General features: G+C 47.0%; 1 protein-coding gene across 5 annotated transcripts in view; it reads left to right on the forward strand.

The window, feature by feature from the left end:
• The window catches only part of TBC1D1 (TBC1 domain family member 1), a 218,011-nt gene that overhangs the window by 156,614 nt on the left and 41,210 nt on the right, over positions 1-20,187 (forward strand). For 4 of the 5 annotated variants that reach the window (XM_039227041.1, XM_039227040.1, XM_039227042.1 and 1 more), the window contains one exon: positions 15,603-15,788. In XM_039227041.1, the coding sequence (XP_039082972.1) occupies positions 15,603-15,788 (186 nt within the window). Of the gene's footprint in view, positions 1-5,556; positions 5,571-15,602; positions 15,789-20,187 lie in introns of those variants that run through there. The other variant, XM_039227044.1, reaches the window with a different exon arrangement.

The raw sequence follows: 20,187 nt of genomic DNA on the forward strand, positions 1-20,187 counted from the left end.
GACATATGTGAGTCTTTACCAACTTGCTTTGTTTGTCCAATCAGAACAGCCAATATTTCACATTTGTTCTGTCCAGTGCACACATACTCTTACTTCTTATGAATTCCAAATGAAAGCTCCATGTTCTGGGATGTACCGTGTTCAGTTATGGTCAGGAGAGACTTTCAAAAGGAAATGTTACTTCTTTAATGAGTTTTTTGGGTGAATTCAGCTCTGGTAATTTGCTTACTACAAAAACAGTTTTCAAGAACATTCATACTTGACACATCCACTTTAACTCATAAACCAGATTGTTTGAAGTCTGTTAAGGTTTTGAATGAACATCAAGGTACAGCCTTTTAAGAGATGGAAGCCACTTCAAAGATCACAGTTTGTTTCCATTTTCTCACGGAGACAAAGCCCAACTTTTACGCAACGAAAGCCCAAGCTTCCCAGCTGCCCAGCAGTCATGGCCACCCCAAAACGAGTGCTGCTCTCCGAGCTGCCTTCCTTCAGGACATGGGCCCTTGTAAGGAAGGCAGCGAGGCTGGGGTTTTCCAGGTGGAAAGGTCACATTTCCACATATAGCCCGCTGAGCACCGTGTCAAGTTGGGGGAAGAACCAGAGTCAGTGCCGTAAACTTCTTGTTTCACAGTGTGGACTTCCCCGTCCCCTCTCCCCAGCAAATCACAGAAGTATTTCCTAACTTTTAAGTCATGGGCTTCCTTTCATGGAGTCTGACCTTAGATCATATCCAGATAAGCATTGTGTAATGGGATGGGTGGGGTTCGAGTTCTTAGCCACAGATGCCTGAGAGGCGGAGGGGAGGGGAGGCCAGAGAAGTTTGTAGCTGGGGCTAAAGTCACAGTCTTCCTGCAGGACCGTCCTGCAGACACAGCCCCATCAAGGGTTCCTTGCTGCCCGTGCAGGTCCCCGGTGTGTGCCTTTGGGTCCTTTCCTTCCTTTCTTCTGCCTTTTTTTTTTTTTTCTTTTTGGTCATAGATTTTATCCTTACAGTCCCCATTGAGCGCCCCCCCCACACTTTTTTAAAGTTTATTTATTTATTTATTTTTGAGAGAGAGAGAGAGAGAGAGAGAGATGCAGGGCTCGAATCTATGAACCGTGAGATCCTGACCTGAACCGAAGTCGGGCACTTAACCAACTGAGCCACCCAGGTGCGCCTCTCCTGAGCCCCTTTACATGACAAGGCTTCCCGTTCCCACAGCTTCCTGCCACAGGTCTCCCCAGCTCTTCTCTGGGCATTAGGGGACCGTGATGTAACCTCATTTTATATTGTTTCTGGCTGAATGGCTCCAAATCCTCCTCTCCAAAGGGGAGTCCTATGTGTGCCTGCCCCATCTTGACCCCTTTCTATGGGGCTGGTGTCAGGATCACACCATCTCCTGTGTCTTGCTCCTGCTTGGTGTGCTTCAGGTGCTTCCAATGCTCACTCCATTCTGATGCTTTCAGAGGGAGGCGGGTTCTGGGCCAACAAGAGATCGGGCCATGCAAACGAGCACCCAGAACTATATTCAGACTTCTGCAGTGGAAGGTACTTTTATATGTGCAGTGCACATCCACGGAAAGACCCGAGGGAAATATGTGGATATATTAAAAGAACTTATCTTTGGGAAGTAGGATTATAGTCATCTTCATCTTCCTTATTTTTCAGAATTTCCACTGCCCCTGCAATGAGTTAACATACTTTTTTTCGAGGGGTGGGGAGAGAGAAATCCCGGTCGATATTATCTAATAACCCCTCGCCTGGGCCAGAGGGAAAACTAGGGCTCCTCTTGAAAGTCACTGTTTGTGCCATTGTTTTCCATTTTACCAGTCACCAAAGATCAGGCCCCGCCGCAGAGGCTCCGACTGGGCTGAGTTCTCTCTCCTTCCCCATGGGCTGCATCTGTTCCTCCCTTCCTGCTCCCACAGGCCCTTCAGGGTCATGTCTCGCCCCTCCATGGCCGCAGCAGCTTTTCTGTGGCCTCTCAACATGGCCCTTGCTCTCTGTGGCTCTCGGGCTTTATCACACGTCATCAGGGTACACAGATACGGGTTTTAACCAAAGTCCAAAATTTGTGTGCAAAATACAGCCCCTGCCCTGGCACGATGAGGTAGATTTACTGTATGTGAGGCACGGCACCACGGATCAGGCTGAAGGTGGGTTTGGGCCGGATAAAGGGCTGTGCGGGTACGGTACGGGAGACATAACAGACACCAAGGGAGAAGAAAGGAGGGCAAGGGCTGAGTGCAGGTACAGCTAAGTTCAAGGTTCTGAGCTGCAGAGCTGCACTGCAGATGGGAAGAGCCCTTCCGACTCCCTGGAGGGGTTTCTTGTGGTCTTGTAGTGATGAAATGCTCTTTTGTGCCACAAACACTAATGATTGGGGGGCTTTGTCAGCATAAGATGGTCTTTTTCCATGCCTACCTTAATATTATTTAGGTACAAATTAAATACACTAAATCTACCTGTTTATATTATAACTGTCTGTGTGGCAGAAACTATATCTTGACTTTTGATTCCTTCACAAAACCTTAATGTTTTTCACCTTGAATGTACAGTTGACCCTGACCAATACAGGGTTGAGCCACACAGTCACTTCTACTTGGATTTTCTTTCAGCGCTTACAGTACGGTACTATAAACGTATTCTCTCTTCCTTAAGAGTTTCTTAACATTTTCTTTTCTCTACCTTTGTCATGAGAATACAGTATATAATACAGAAAACAAACCAAATGTGTGTTAAATCAGCCGTTTATGTGATCAGTAAGGCTCTCAGTCACCAGCAGGCTGTTAGAAGTTGAGTTTTAAGGGAGTCAAAAGTTTTGTGTGGATTTTCGGCTGCACAGGGGTCATTCCCTTAGCTCCTGCGTTGTTCAGGGATCAGCTGTGTTTTCTGTGATTTTTATCGACAGGTTGGGTTTGTCTCATGTCTTGAGGCTATGGAATTGTTCTGTTTTTCTGCATCATCGTACGAGTGTGGAAGTGACTTTCCCCGGAAGTTGGGCTTGTCGTCCGAGCACTGGGACAGCACTCCAGGCTGTCTGGGGGCTCGGAAGCACGTTCCTTACGTGCCTGGTTGGCACTCTGGAGCAGGCTGGGTTGGAAGTACCATTTGCAGTCTGCTTCCTGCGAGGTGCTTCCTGCGGGGCAAGTCAGGCTGTCCTGCATCAACAGGGAAGCAGGCTGGGGGAGGGAGGGGCCTAAAATGCAGGCCAGAGCACAGTCCACTTCTGAGCCCTGTCCCAGGTCCTGGTTTATAAGAGATGCCACAGATGGAATGTCCAAGCTGGTCACCTGGCAGCACAAGCCAGTTGCCACGTTGGTGTCAATAGCAGGTGCTGCCGATTCAGAAGGCAGGGGGGCTGCGAACTGGGGGCCTCCGCATCTTTCCCAAGCAGCTCTCCTTGCTTGCTTCCATGTCTCCCTTCCCCCTGCAAAAAAAAAAAAAAAAAAGTTCTGAATTTTGCCAGTCCATCAAGACGCAAAACACCATCCCTTCCTATTCCTTCCAGTCATAATAAAACCTTGTTACCTGTACTTTGAAAACTTTTTCTTAGCTACTGACTGAATTCTTTCTAATTTTTTTAAAAAAATGCTTGTTTATTTTGAGAGAGAGGGGGGAGAGAGAGAAAGAGATTCCTAAGCAGGCTCCACACTGTCCGTGCAGTCCGACAAGGGGCTTGATCTCACAAACCTCGAGATCACGACCTGAGCTGAAATCAAGAGTTGGACACTTAAAGAACTGTGCCACCAAGGTGCTCCCTGACTGAACTCTATTTATTTATTTGTTTGTTTTTGAGAGAGAGAGTGAGCAGGGGAGGGACAGAGAGAGAGGAGAGAGAGAATCCCAAGCAGGCACCGTGCTGCCCGTGCAGAGCCCAATGCAGGGCTTAAGCTCAGTGGAACTTGAGATCATGACCTGAACCTAAATCAAGAGCTGGAGGCTTAACCTTCTGAGTCACTCCAGTGCCCCCTCACTGAACTCTTTTTAAAGGAAAGCTTTTAGAGACCCTAAAAAACATGAAATCCAACTGTTCTGCCGAAATGGAGGGAAGGGATAGTTCAGGACCATGGTAGCTCCTGCTGTGGATTGAAGGCGTCCCCTGAAAAGTAACACGAAGCCCCAGTACTTCATGTGTCAGTGTTTGGAGGTGGGCCTGAAGGAGGCAGTTGGGTTTAGATGAGGCTGCGAGGTCGAGCCTCTGTGACAGGATCAATGCCTTACTTATAAGACTAGAGCGGGCTCTCTCTTCCCTACGGGAAGGGGCAGGCTGAGAAAAGGGCCTTCTCTGAGAGCCCGATGGAGCTGGCACTCTGAATCTGGACCTGCAGCCTCCAGAACTTTGGGAAACAAATGTTTGTTGTCGTGGCCACTCAGCCTGTGTTGTGTTGTTACAGTGTCCGAGCTGTGCACCCCCCACCCCTCCCCCGGCCCCCCTGCACAGATTTGCTGTCAGCTCCATGGGGTGTAGTTGGAAAGCTCTCATTCCACGATGCAGCCGCTAACTCGTACCAGGTCTAACTCTGACCCCCCCAGTAGCCGGTGCTGGGGTGGGGGGTGCATAGATTTCCTCTCTAGGCTTCAAGTAGGAGCTATTGCAGAGCCCTCCCGCCACCCCCACCCCCCAAGACTGAGCACACCTTCCTTGCAGGGCAGGGACAGGGGCTTGCCACCTTGGGAGGCTCACAGGGAGAAGGTGCTAGAAGCTGTGCTGTAAACAGATGAGCTGCCTTTCTGCAGATGGTCAAATATCACGAATTGAGAAATCGTGATCGTAGCTTTTAGTAGTATATTTTTCTTTTTCTGCTGGGTGACTCATCGGTCTGTGTTTCTGACTATGTCGGTTCATATCTGGAAGTTTTCTGGAAGGGAATTTATTATCACTGTAATAAATGTGTGGGTAGTTAATCTCGGTCAGCGGAGCAGGGCACAACAACTTTTTGAATGCATTTCTTGAGAAAATGGTATTAACTTTATTTTGAACCATTACCTCTGACAAAGATTAAAATGAGATTTGGCTGGTGTTTAAAAATCAAGATACATTGTATTTAAAATTTTATGAGGTGCTTGGGTGGCTCAGTCATTTGGGCATCCAAATTTGGCTCAGGTTATGATCTCATGGTTCATGGGTTCGAGCCCCATGTCATGCTCTGTGCTGACAGTTCAGAGCCTGGAGCCTGTTTCAATTCTGTGTCTCCCTCTCTCTCTGCCCCTAGCCTGGTTGAGCTCTTTTCTCTCTCTCTCTCTCTCTCTCTCTCTCTCTCTCTCTTGCTCTTTCAGAAAATAAATAAAAACACTTAAGAAAAATAAAATAAAATAAGGTTTTTGTTTAATGGTCAGGTTATCCATAATGGATAGAGTCTGTAATTAATTTGAAATAATTTATTTAAACAGTAACTCCATTTCCTTATGTCATATGATGTGAAGCAACCAATTAAGGTAAACCTACAACCTTAAGTATGTGGCTGAAAAAAATGCTGAATGCCAGAGGCCAGGCATCCTTGAACTTCAGTGTGCATAGAATTCTAGATGTTAAATCTCAGATCACTGGGTCCCACCCTGGAATTCGTGGACCAGCAGATATAAGGTGGAGCCGAGAATGTACAGTTTTACCAGGACCAGATGATACTGGTCTGCTGCTGATCTGGAGACCACACTCAGATGGGTTACCGTAGACGGAACTCCTGGGCTAAGTTCTGTGAATGGTGACCCCAGGTGCTGTTGTGAGGAAGGGGTCAGGGAGACATTTGTCCTTTGGACTCAGCGTGAAGTCCAAGCAGTGTGGTCTTGACCAGCAGTTTTCATGGATGTAAATGACAAATGTTGGATGGCCTGACACCTTTTAAAAGCTCCGTCTGGCCGAGATCAGGGGGCTATGTGTGGGTAACAGTGACCCCCACACGACATGCTCACTGGCTTTCCCAAACAGAACCCAGTGCCTTGTCATTTTTTCACTTCTCTGGAGCCGGTGTCAGGATGGCAATCTTGCTGACTAGCACAGGCGGCCACTCACTGGTGGACCTGACTCATTTCTTAGTCTGCGTGGACTCCCCCACCCTAACATACAGACCTTCCCTGGGGTGTGGGGAACTCCCCGAAATTCCCAGATTCGTCGTGGGCTTAGCATTCCTGCACTTGGCATGGAAGTGACCTTTCCTCCCTGGCAGTTGACCTTCCTGGTCATGCTCCGGCACCTAGCGCTCAACTACTGCTTCCAACACTGTCCCTTCCCCGCCCCCGAAAGGGTCAGATTGGGATCGTCTCTCCTGGCAGTCGGTCTTCCATGGTGGCCCTCTGCCCCTCACCCTCTGTGGGCTCTTCTGCGGGCCATTTCTCACGCTGGCCTGTCACAATGGCCTACTCTGCTCCTCTCTTGGGGACAGAATTGGTTTTGTTTCATTGTTCTTGGGATGAAAAGATTAGTCACAAGGGTGACTAATACTTTCCTTGTAAATAAAGTTGTATGTGTACATAAATACCAGGTATCTGTGTATTCACATGTAGATGCATAAAGTTGACAGAAAATTTTATTATAGTTTTTGCACAATTTAAGACTAAACCTGGTGAGAAGAGCAGAGGTTGCCACTTGGGTGCCGCACAAGGGCCTTGCTTGTTTCTCCTTCCGTGCGCGTGTGTCCTGGTCCCCTCCGTCCGGATTGTCTCCTTTGCTTCTCTCCGTTCTGCCTCGTCTTTCCCCACGATGCTCTGCGCTGCTTCATCTCCTGCTTCCCTGAGCTCCTCTTGAATCCACTGTCTGTGCTCAGGACCGTGATCATCACCTCCAGGGACGCCATTCTCGGAATTCTGGGAGCTCGGCTGAGGCTTGCCATGTAAAGGCGGCCTGCGGGGAGTGGCAAGAGGAGTCTCCCTGGAGGGGGGTGTGACCTTCGAGTCGAGCTCTGAAGGAGGAAGGAGTCAGCCGGACAAAGGAAGGCCAACAGAGCGTCTCGGCCACAGTGAGGGTGGCCATCCCTGTCTAGCACGTTGCTGCCTCACGTGCGCGGGTCCTGGACACACTGACGCAGTGACCGGCGGCCTCCTCTTGTTGGGGGGAGCCCCTGGGACAACACTGTTCTTTTCCTCATAGAATAAATGTCTGTCTCCCCCACTGGTCTTCAAGAAACCCAGTTTCTTTGTTATCCCCAGCCCCAGTCCGATCGTGGTGAAGTCCAAGCAAAAGAAGGATTTTGCCAGGTTTAGAGTAAAATAGATACTGTTGATAATGGGAATTCAGTACGGACCCCTGGCCAAGTATGATTTTATGGATCCACAAGGATTTGTCATTTAGTCCCTGCGACAAAGCTATGGGAGGTGGATGCTGTTATTGTCTGTGATTTATGGATGAGGAAACTGAGGCACCAAGAGTCAAGGGGCTGCTTTCCTGGGTAGTAAGTGGCAGTACTGATGCCTTTATTGGGTGGTTGTGAGGATGCAGTCAGTGGGTACTTGTAAAGTACAGTGCCTGGCGCATAGTACTGCTCAAAACACTGTGAGTTTGCATGTCTTTGAGCCTCAGTTTTCCCATCTGGGAAGGCAGGGGAAGTTGAGATAAGTCATCTTCTAGTGCCCCTTTCTGCCCTGAGTTTGTGTTCCTGTGAACCTGTTTCCCCCACCATCCAGAAGAAGGCAGGAGGGGGAGCAAGGGTGCCTAGGGCAGTCGTCACACAGTGGCTGTTGGTGGGTGGTCCCCGGACACCCCTCCAGCCAGCACTGACCTTTTATGCCGGTGCTGGTGTTTTTCCACCCAGAGGGGTCTCAGAAAATCGCAAGAACCACAACTTGAAAACCAGCATTCTGTCAGTGGTATTAGGAGAGAGCAAACTATGATCGAACTCAATGTTTTGTATTCCGACGGGCTGGATATACGTTCCTCTTTATAGTCTTATTGACTTTAATCAAGAAACAAGAGCCCTGACCTTCAGCCCTTCTGAAGGGTATCCGTGTCATTCCCCTTGCAGATGCAAAAACAAGTGCTATTTATTTCAAAGGATAATTTTATCTCATGCATTAAATATAAAAATTCATCTACAGCATTTTCTTGGTTCTTTTCAAGCTTATGTAGGCCTTAACTTCCATCGCTGCTACCTCCCTGCCTCCTGGGTGCTGCATGCCTCTGCTCCCAGAGCTAAGCCCGGAAAGGGGCGGATGGGGGCGCGGTGGGCTGTCCAGGAGGAGCCCCTGTCTGGGAGCGTCCCCGGTCCGCCTTGTCTTCAGCCCTGGACCCTCCGCCTGGCTCTCTTCCCTGGCCTTCCCACCGCCATGCCGCCTTCACTGCTGCTCCTTGGAGCTGTCCTCAAAGTCCCCAGGCAGGTGGATTTGTTCAGGCCTCTTGGCTTCTTTGACTCCCAAGTCCTCTGTGTAGTCTTGGAGACCTCCCCCCACCACACACACACACACATAGTGAACATGGAAGGGTGTAGGGCTAGAGACCTGCAGGACCCTTGCTTGTGTTTCTAGTTTCTGCATATCTTATCTGCTGCTTTTTTATAACGTGTGTGTGTGCCCGGCCCCCCAGCACACAGCTGCCCTCCCCTGCCTTCTATCTCAGGCAGGGGGTTAGGCTCACCATTGGGCCTTCAGAGCTCCCCTGGCCCCAGTGATTTCCACATGGTTTAACAGTAGCCCTTCGTTTGTCTGACCCACTAAGCTGTGCATTCCCCGGCAGCCGTGGCCCCTTCCCCTGCTGAAGAATGCATGCATGAAATACATTGTTCTCGAAAACTGGAAAAACCTCGAATCTTCCGTGATTCCCAGTTCCTTCCTGATTAATACATTAACCATTCAACGCTTTCTGTAACCTAGGCTCAACCAGTCGTGGCTCGTCTTCACATACACACCATCTGCTCATTGGCCGAAATGGGTCATTGGTCACCTGTCCACCTTGTTTCTGCCACCCCATTTGGCTGAAATGGCTCCCGTCATTTCCACCTGTGTGGCTTTTCCGATCCTTCAAGAACCACCACCGTTTCCAGAAACCTGGTCCCGGTGATGGTGGGGAGAAGAATGTTGGTTCCCGTTTTATGGAATGCTTGCCCTGTGCCAGGCATATGTGCCTATTTAATGCCCACATGACTCCAGAGAGATAGACACCATTACGCAGATTCACAGGTGAGGAAGCAGGTGTAAAGTGTCAGACCCCATGTTTGAGGTTGAGTAGCGAGGTTAGCGGTGGAGCTAGGATTTGCCTCTCGGACATGTGCCCCCAGAGCCCACGCTCTTGCCCTGACAAACAGGAGAGAGTCATTTCTTTTGCTAAATTTCTAGAAAGTTTCTCTGTCTTTCCTAGCAGTCATGTGCTTCTCCCAGCCACCCTGTTGGAACTTGAGGGACTGTGCCCCGTTCGTATCTGGACTTCTAGTGGCATGTGGCAAAAAAAACTTAGAAATGTTTCTTTTTATCAAAAGTTATCTTTTTTTAAAATCTTGTTTTCCTACTGTTAGTCCATTATACAATGTGACTGGAGAAAACAACAAAGTCTTTATTATAATAATTATTATTATTTTCCATAAAACATCCAAAGACGTCATGGTAGGGTTTCGAGCAGCCTCTGGTAAATGACTTCTTTTATTCGGTGACTATGCCACGTACAGCTGCTGTTTGCCGGCACGGGGCAGAGCAGAGGACACCAAAGCCTCCGCCCCCTGGCGGCTGCCTCCTGTCCAAGGGGAGGTGAAGCGGCGCATGCCTTGTACAGTTTGACAGCCTTCAGGGAGGACTGCTGGCTCCTTTCTCGAATCTACACGGTTCTTTTACTTTGTTTTTTTAAAGAAATCTTCTTCAGCTGTTGGTAACAGCAGGTGCTGTAGATGCTAATCCCTGTTGTTATTACCTTTTCTCCAGAGGCTTTGCGTTCAGTTTTAATTCTCATTTCCAAGACCTATTCAATGTCGTTGAAACAGAGGCTTCAGAAAAACCGGAACTGTAAACATCTCTTGTTGAGACGGACAGAGTTATAAAGTGCTCTGCTGATGGGGTAACAGAATACTGGGGACTGAGGGCCTGTCTCTTCATGTTCTTCCTGGAGCTCCCGTCTTACAAGGCACTTGATGTGTGACTTACTGTTATGTCCATAAAAGGAGGAGAGCTGCGGCTCAGGCCTGACGGCAGCATCCTCTGAAAGTGCCAGCGAGGAGCCCTGCTTTCCGCACTTCCCTGGGTGAGGAGCTGGGCAGACCGAGGCCATATGCGCATGACCCTTTCCCCACAGCCTCGGCTGTGTTCGTACCGAAGGTGTGCACACGGCTGTGTGCAGGGAGAGTAAAGAATGGGCAGCTAAAATACTGACACACCAATGTGAACCGTATTTGTGACTGTTGAGAACGTCTCAGCAAGGATTTCAGTGGAGGTGATTGTCCCTCAAGGCCCCCGAATTGCAGCCGGTTTTAAAATGCTCAGAACCCATCGAAACCTGTTGTTTCTGAAAGTCTCTATGATGTAAGCGTGCTGCATCCTGTCATCATGGGACATGTCAGAATAGCAAAGCGTAGTTCTCCACGAGCGCGTTATTGCGACCCTTTGCTGTTGTGGTTTTGTAGACTTTGTCTGTCTGTCAGTGCCTGCTGGCTCCACAGTGGGGGCAGTCAGGGCCGGATCTCTTACAAAGAGGGACCGCCAGACTGGCCTGGGGGTGCAAGAGCCCCCAGCCAAGCCTCTGCCGTCCTATTCCCTGTCGGCCTCTGTGCAGCGGTGTGTCAGCGGGAGTGCAGGTTGGGGAAGGAAGCCCGACCCCTTGTGCTGTTCTAAAGAACGTTAGAAACATCAGAGGAACGTCTTAGACCGTCTAGCACATCCCATCCTAGGTACATAAGAGGGACTCAGTAAATCCTGGGGAAAATGGATTAGGAATTATTCAAGTTAAAATAATGCACATATTGTGGCACCTGGGCGGCTCAGTTTGTTAAGTGTCCGACTCTTGATTTCGGCTCAAGTCATGATTTCACGGACTGTGTCTCACAGTGTCAGGCAGGCTTTGCGCTGACAATGAGGAGCCTGCTTGGGATTCTCTCTCTCCCCCACTCCTCTCAGACTAAATAAACTTAAGTAATGTACATATTTATTATTAGAATAAGACTTTCAGCTGGCAGTTGTCCAACATCTTAATGTTCTTGCCCTAAGCCTGTCACTCAACTCAACCCCACACTTGTGAATACACATCTCACAGGACTGTACACTAAGCACACATACGCACGTACCCACGAAAGAAGACTGTTAGAAAGCTACGCCCTTGACCCAAATCTGGATCTTTTTGCATTGATGAGAAAACAGCCTGCTTTGATTAATTTAGCCAGGCTAGATTTAGAACAAAGAATAATATATTTAAAAATTGTTAATTATAAACTATAGCATCAGTAATTGTTGCCACATAAAATGAATTTGGGTGAGGAGGAATATATTTTTAGCCATCCCCAGGGTTTAGAAGGGGATTAAGTGATGGGGAGTTGTATTCTGCATGGGGTTCTTGCTGGGGGAGATTTTGTCTTCCCTCTTTTCCCCAGGTGACACTCAGCAATGGCAGGGCGATTTTGATGGTCACTCCTGGGTGGGCAGATACTACTGTCCTATGGTGGGTAGAGCATAGGGAACCTGCTAAATCCTCTAAAATGCACAGAACAGTCCCCCGTGACAAAGAATTATCCAGCCCAAAATGTCAGTCGTGCTGAGGTTGAGAAAAGCGTGCTGTCAGCTGTTAGGTTTATTTGGTGACCTTTACAGTGGATTAGCTTTTATTTCATGAATTCAGAGGTGAAATTAACACTAGGACTGGTAATTTTTCTCTGTGTTCTGTGCTTGGCCTTGGCACCTGGCTGAGGTTGGGACGAGCTCTGGCTGCGTGTGAACACCTCAATTCAGGCAGCCGATGACCACAGTGCCTGCACGGAGTTCCAGCTGCTGGTGGTGGCAGCAAAGGCGCGGAGCTGATGTGCCCAGTACAGAGGGCTGCATGAGGGAGTGCAGGGGGTGAAGCTGCAGTGTGGAGAACGAGTTCTGAGAGCCAGTGGTGGTGGCATTGCCTGGGAACTTGCTAGAAATGCAGACTCCCCAAAGATCTGCTGAATCAAAATCTGGGTTTTAGCAAGAGTCCACATGATACTTGTGCATCTAGACGTTAGAAAGGCCCTGGGTGAGCATTTTGTACTTCACATCATGGCCCCGACTCTTATGAGCCATGTGACCTTGCCCACGTTACAAAACCTTGCTGCACCTTAGTTATTTGGACTGTAAAATGGGGATGACAATGTCTCCTGGTCCATGCGGTGGTCGTGAAAACCAGACGTGCTTATTTGCGTCGAGGACTCACTGTAAATGCTTAGCAAGCTGAGCTGCGACTGATAATAAGAAAAACTAAGCTAACGGAGAGAACATTCGGGAGGCAGTGTGTGTCAGCACCGCCAGACAGTGCCGGCACTCCTTGCAGATCTACTTCTTTGGAATAAGAAAATAGCAAGCACTGGAGCTTCATAAGACTCTGGTTTTTGTCAGCAACCCAGCAGGCAGAGAGTGATGGATCTGGGGACCAAACAACCTAGACTCCCAGATGTGTTCCATCAGCCCAGTCTGGGCTACGCTCTGTTCATTACCTTGCAGGGTCTGGAAGTAAGTAGGACTTTGCAAGATGCTCTGGAGGAGAAAGGCGGTGAAGAGGGGAGGGGAGGTTGGAGGCAGGAGGCTAGGTGAATGAGCCCTGGACTGATGAGTGGGGCTTGAGGATGAGAATGAATTTCCAGACTTGACTGCTGCTCTTGCTCCATCATGTGGGTGGGTCCCTGGCTGCCTTCTCTGCGCATGTGAAATCATATGCGGTGAGGCTGCACCTCTCCTCACCCCTCCTGTCCCCTCCCTGCCCCCCACCCCCCTACCCCGCAACAAGGCCGTCTCCTAGCAATCACCTTTTGGAAACAAGACCCTTGCCAGCCGGTGGGAGTGTAAATCCTTCAGCATGAGATGAAGCAGAACTTGACTCACCCCCGCGTTGTCCAGCAGAATTTCAACAGCCAAGATGGTGAAAGGAAAAAGGGAAGAAAAGAGCTCAAATGGAAGATTTGAGGCTGCAGATGAGATAAGAACCCTGACTAGAATTCTTTCTGAAAGAAGGATGGACTGAAGCTATGTTGTATTCAGTAACGACTAACGCTAACACAAGTGTTGGGGGGATTGGCTTGTTTTCCAAGTGTTTTGCAGAACATTTTTCAGTATCCGATTTATTCAGAACAGATTTGCATTATTTTCCCTCAGTTTTTTATTTATAAAAATTACATTCATTGTCACAGATGTAGGAAATACAGAGAAAAACAACAAGCACACCCAAACCTTGCACCCACCTAGTTCTTCTTTTAGTCACCAGCTGTATGCCAGGCACCTGCTGGGGGTCAGGGACTATGCCAGATGCTAGCGAAACCCTCCTGGCCAAGGGGGCCTTGTTTTGCTTTCTTAGAGCTTACAGTCGAGTGGCTGAATCTTGATGTGTTTCCTTCTAGTGTTTTTTTGTGTGCCCTTAATGACCATGTAATAGCAGACAATAAGAGCTAATATTCAGTCTTCTTACTGTGTGTTCGACCCTGTTTCAGGTAGGGTATATTAACTCAATCCCTGTAACGGTTCTGTGAGGGAGGTGCTGTTACCCCTAACTGGCAGATTGAGAAACCAAGGCATAAAGAGGTTAAGCAGCTTGAAGATCATGAAATCAAAAAATCTGGAGTCTTGATTAAAACCCAGACGGCTTGGCTCCAGAGCCTGACCTATTAATCACCGAAGTGTCCTCCTTCTCATAACATTTGTAAGATTGAGATCATACTGTACAGACCAGTGTGATTCTGCTTCTATATTGACCATTACACGTAAGCACCCTTGTTTAACAAATGTGCACAGACTACCTCCAGGAGAAGAATTTTAATTTACTCATTCATTTAATAGGATCATAATGATGTTTGGTTTTTTTTAATTATTTCTAGGAGAGAGAGAGAGAGAGAGTGTGAGCAGGGGAGGGTCAGAGAGAGAGGGAGTCACAGACTGAAACAGGCTCCAGGCTCTGAGCTGGCAGTCAGCACAGAGCCCGAAGCAGGGCTAAAACCCACAAACCGAGAGAACATGACCTAAGCGAAAGTCGGACGCTTAACCGACTAAGCCACCCAGGTGCCCCTAATAGGATCATAATGAAATAAACATATAGAAATGTGATGATAAGCATTTAAATGCTTACAGAGATCACAGAGCATTCTTAATGTTTATCATAAATTATTTTAATCCAATAGCTTTAAGAAGAGTTAAGATGGACCAGTGACTTTAGGAAATGAAACATTTTGTAGCTTAGGTTTGATTTCTTAGATTTCAGAGCAAGAAATTAAACCCAACTTTAGCTAAAGATAATGATCAGTCTGATGGCTGCTCTGGAAATTAATCGTCACGTGGAATTGTGTTGGAGCACTGGGACCCTGGGACTGAATGTTGTAATCTGGGTGGTTGTGAGATTCAAGTTGTCTGAACGGCTTCTCATAGCTTGTATCAAGATCGCGATTATATCTAGGTTCAGTGTAGACCAAAGTTCCCAAGAACTCATTGCCTCAGGTGAGGTCCACTCACAGAGAAGCTTTAGCTCTTCACGGCAAGTTTCAGAGTGAGCAGGTGGGACGTTCTTCCTGCTTGTCTGTAAGGTATCTGAGGTATAGCAAGATCGTGTAGCAGTGGGGTCTGCAGTTGAGAAAGATGCACATTCATGAAACGTGAAGAGATTCAAGTAATAAATAGAAATTTGGACACTTATGACATAGGAACCTTGAATTGTAGGGCTGTCTAGCAGAAAGTGTGAATGCCTTCCAAACCAGGCAGACATTGGTTGAGATCCCAACACACCTGTTTATTCACTCTCTGTCCCTGGGAAAGTTACTTTGCTTCTCTGAGCCTTAGTTTTCTCTTCAGGCTAACCCCTGCCTTCTGGAGTTGTCATCAGGATTAAATGAGTCTGTCTGTATAAAACTCCTGGCATGGTGCCCAGTACTTGGGAGAGGATCCGTTAATGGTCACTGTTACTGTTGGCTATTAAATATGCTAAATTCTTCTTCCAAAATACCTAGCCTTGTAACATCGTGGTTAAGAATGCACATGGCGGCCAGACTCCTCGGGCCCCCAGTCCTGGCTCTCTACTAGCTGTGTGACGTTTGGCAAGTGTCAAATGTGCTCTAGTTTGCTTTCCTTTAAACTCCCTGTGCCTCGGTTTGCTTTTCTTTAAAATTAAATAATTACAGTAGCTACATTTGAGGGTGGTTGAGTGTTAAATAAACGAGTCTCCATAAAGCCCTCAGGACGATCTGGAATGGACTGCGTGCTCTAGAGCATTTGCTGCTACCAGTAATACAGGAATTGACTCAGAAGAAAATAGAAATATTACACCTTTGACAGAAGGTATCTTTGAACACTTCTTCAGCTCCTACACAGCTTTTGCTTACCGCTTGATGTCTAATCTGATGGTTGTGGCTCACACCTAATTTATTTTAATGCCTATTAAAACATGAATTTTAAATTTGGTGATATCATTTCATAATATGCGAGTGAGAAGAAATTTTCTGATCTGACACAATGTTTAAATTTAATTTTAGCATTCTAAAATGTGCTTTTCTGTCCCCAGATTACTCTGAGCTGGGAGAGCTCCCACCCCGATCTCCTTTAGAACCGGTCTGTGAAGATGGACCCGTCGGCCCCGTCTCAGAGGAAAGGAAGAGGACCTCTCGCGAGCTTCGAGAGTTGTGGCAAAAGGCCATTCTACAACAGATCCTGCTGCTCAGAATGGAGAAGGAAAACCAGAAGCTGCAAGGTTGGTTTGCCATTTTTTAGAACGAAGAGGCCTGATAATCTTAATTTGTCTTGGCTCTGAAGTGACTCGCATCCCACATGAGTATGCTGTCTTTAAAAAAAAAAACACAAACCAAGGTGCTCTAACATCCATCCACCCATACATATATACAAAATGTGTTTACTTTTTCAAAGTGGAGTTAGTGCTTTTTACTTTCTAGAGGCTTCATGATGACCTTTCCCAGTGTGTTGGATTATTCCTCTATGGTTGTTTTTGCCATAACATCTGGAGTGTCCAAGAGACAACCTTCAAATATAAGCTTCAACCCTCTGAAGAGGGTTTTTTGCTTTGTTTGCTCTCTCCCTCCTTACTTTGTCCCCAGCCACAGTCTGTGGTTGGGTGGTAGGTGTGAACTAATCCTGCACAACTCAGTGAGGTTCTTAACCTCAGGCTACGTGCATTTTGAGTGGATTGCAGGTAATCTGAAGCAAAGATGATCAAGCTTCAGCGTTAGCTGGGTTCTGACTGAACTAAGACTGGATGTTGTGTAGACAGACTCTTAATGCTGCCGACGGCTCTCCGGGAGGCAGGCGTTAGCCTGAAGAGGAAACTGAGGCTCACACCAGCCAAGTTCTTACCAAGGGTCATGTCAGTATCAAAATAAGACATGAACTTTGAAAGTTTAAGATCTTGTTCATTTCCTGTTTCTTTACTGTTGGCTTGAACCAAAAAATATTTTCATAGTAGCTAAGAAGTGAAGTGGGCGGTATGATGGAAAGAACGTGGGTCCTGGAACGTGGGTTTTTAATAGAGAGCTGGCTGGATATAAAACACTGGCCATTTCGATGGGGAAATCTGCACGTACTCTTTCAAAGGGAGGCCGTGCGGGCGGCTCACTCGTGCCTCCACAGCCCAGAGCAGCTTGGCAGTTCGAGCACATTTCATTGAATTTACTCCTTGGCTGCAGATCTTCATCTTTTATCTCGATGTGTGCATAGAGCTGATATTAAGACACCAAATCTGGTAAGGTTCATAGTCCACCAAAGTATGTCATCTTTGACCATAAACACGAAGCCAGATACACAGTAATAAGGCCTTTGGATACGAAAGTAGTGGAGCATCTGGCATGGGCTCCTTATAGATGCTGTAGGCTCTCCCCCGTACCCAGCACTGAGGCTGAAAGACCCTCGAGGTGCCATGGGAGGGTGTAACAGTGAGGGAAGTTTACTGCCGTGATTGCCAAGCTTTCTCCCAACTCAGTTTTTCTGCCGTTTTCTTGGGTGTTCTTGAAGGCAGTTCTGAAAGCAGATGTGTGAAAGGGACTTGACAGGGATAAGATCGCTGAGTGCGCCTCTGCTACCTGATTGCTTTGGAGCCCAACACTCCTATTCGCACATATATCGGGTTGGGGTCTATTTGTTGAAAAGCAGACGGGCAGTTCTGTTCATCACGTAGGCCGTAAATCCTAATACTCCCTGGGCCAGTCCTCTTACAAATGACAGCCACGGAGAACCAGCGCATAGCAGGAAACTGAGCATGGCGCCGGCTGGCACACTGGGGGGAATCGTGGCTGCCGCTGAAGAGACCAATCAGTGTGCCATGAAGGCAAAGCTTTTGTAAAGCTGTATAAATGACTATCACAGATGAGTGGACAGGGAAAGTGTCCCTAGGGTGGCCTGGAGCACCGGGCCAGGTGCTGCATCGAGGTCACTGGGCCTTGCCAGCATCTTGCTGCCACCTCTTTATTTCACCTGGCAGTGGTCTGTCTCATGAGGTCTTGCATTCTTGCAATTTGAATTAATTTCTTTTCTTTACTCTGTAAAAAGTTCAACACATACCTTCACTTTTGTGGTGAAAGCACAATAAATTGTTTGATTTAACTCAGAAAGGATTGACTGTTTCAGTGTGTACAGCACCTATATTGCCTGGAAACTTCATCGTCAATAAGAATCTTACCATGAATTGCCTAAAAAAATATTTAGTAAGCTTTATTGGGGTCCGAGGGGGGGCGGAACTTTCTCATTAAATACAGAAGCAAGATTTGACCAGAACCGACCAGGCGTGCACTGTATACATATAGAGAGATAGTCATTCTATCACAGTGTCTGTTAATCACTTTTTATTTTTATTTAATTTTCTTTTTAATGTTTTATTTATTTCTGAGAGAGAGAGAGAGAGAGACAGTGTAAGCAGGGGAGGGTCAGAGAGAGAGGGAGACACAAAATCTGAAACAGGCTCCAGGCTCTGAGCTAGCTCCAGGTTCAGAGCCCAACGCGGGGCTCGAACCCACGAACCGTGAGATCAGGACCTGAGCTGAAGTTGGTAGTTTAACCGACTGAGCCACCCAGGCGGCCCTGTTAATTGATTTTTAAAGGAAAATTAAATTGTAGTTGGGCGTGGTTCTTGTAATTGATCAAGTGTTTAAGCTAGATTGCATGCTGTTTGGAAAAGGAATGAGAAGAACACGTGTGAGGAGGTTCTTCCATGGTTAATTAAGCCCATTTCCTAGATTCTGAATATGTGGATTAAGTATCTGTTACTATTCGGAAAGCATTGCATCTGAGAAGGAACCAAACCACATCATCTAAGTCTGCTTCAGTCCATTGTAGTTAGTTGAAAGCTGAACTCTAATTTCCCCAAACAGATAACCCTTCCTGGTTCAGGGACCAGAATGCATTGCCCGTCTCCCAAGCCAGCAGTCTCCGCTGTGTCCCTCTGCAAGGCCAAGACCATTCCTGTGCTGTTAAAGTGAGGACGTGAGTCACTGAATGCAGGACAGGGTGTGGTTCCGTACAACCATGGTTTGGGTTCAGAACACTATTGCTTGTTTAACTGACTAATGTAATTGAAAATTTCATGCTTCAGATTAAAGTGTTATGCTGTATCTGTAAAATGGTATGATAACACATTGAATTTTGAATTTTAATTAAATTGTAATTGATATTTGTAAAGGTTCTTTCCTGGTGAAGCAAATACATTATGTTGGTTATAAAAATAATAATAATAAAAGACTGCATTTCTTCTAAAATCCCTACAGGTTTGGAGGTCATTTAATCACTGATTCTTCCAGCCTCTTAGCCTTTCCTCACTAAAGTTTTAAGAGATGGTTGTAGTTGGAAGAACATTTTATCTGTGAAGGTGGTCACCAGCAATGCAGGACTGGGGACAGGCAGCTACAGCCCACCTTGTGCGTGGTTCACAAATCAGACCTGAACGTTATTAGTTCAAAGTCTGAGTAGGCTGATACATTCATGGTAAATGGTAATATATGTTTCAGATGAGTCTTCTGCAAAGTTACATTTGATCTCCTGTGGTCCTAGTGTCCCGTAGCCCAAGAAATATTCAACCCTGGGTTTCTGGACCCTTAATTTAAGATTTTAAACAGTTTGATCTTGTATCTAAAGGCCTTGTCTGGGAGCCTTGACATTTGTTGCAAGCAGGTACCATCTGCCTGGCTTGATAAGACATTTTGGAAGCTACGATTTTAGGCAACAGCGTTAGCTTAGATACTCAAACTGCAGGATGCTGCTTAGGCCAACAGTGCAATACATGGATTAAGCCTTTTCAGCTGAATCTTCCAGCTAGATGTTACCATCCCATTGACTTCAGAGCAGGCTCCTCATGTTGCTTGCTGGGCTCTTTAATGCAGCCAGACAGGCTCGCAGCAGAGCTCAGCATCAGAAATGTCCGTGGGCACCGAGAGCCCAGTGCTGCCCGCAGTCACTGTCCAGCAGGGCTAGTCCTGAACCTGCTTTGCCACAGCGTTGTTTAATGGGACCTTAAAAAAATGTATTCTTCAAAGTTAGAAGATGGTAGATGAAAAACCACAAGAGAGGCACACCAGGCCTGGAGTCACTTGACTGTCCACCATCCAGTAAACACCTTACGGCAAGCCCTGTACTTGCTCTCTGCACTTGAGTGTCTGTGTCCATGAAGTCCATGAAGCCTGGACGAGGGATCTCTGCAGCAGTTTTCAGCACCATCTTTTCATGCATTTGTACTTGAAGGTAGTAATTAGGCCTATTGAGTACATAATCCATGTATCACATGAATAAGGTCTTATTAGGGTAGCATTAACCAGATTAACTGAGTTAGCCTTTGCTCAGTTTCTATCACAGAAAAAGAAAATACTTGATTTCATGTTATCAGCATTTAGTTTGTAGAGCAACGTTTTATAGCTTTCCTTATTTGTCTTTATAGTTTTGATAATTTGTGAGCACTTGCTGATTAGCAAACTTTTGTGGATGCTTGCTATGTTTCATGTCACTTAATCTTCACAAGAACAACTCAATGAGGTAGCTGTCATTTCCATTTTAAAAATAATAGGCACTGGGGTTCAACAGTGTAGTGATTGGGCCTGGAAGAAGGTGTGGCGGGAGGGGAAGGGGGCTTTGGGTCCTGCTCCAGCACCTCTGACTTC

This window comes from Hyaena hyaena, unplaced genomic scaffold (genome assembly GCF_003009895.1).
Source record: "Hyaena hyaena isolate Hyena2069 unplaced genomic scaffold, ASM300989v1 scaffold_24, whole genome shotgun sequence".
Lineage (NCBI taxonomy): Eukaryota > Metazoa > Chordata > Mammalia > Carnivora > Hyaenidae > Hyaena > Hyaena hyaena.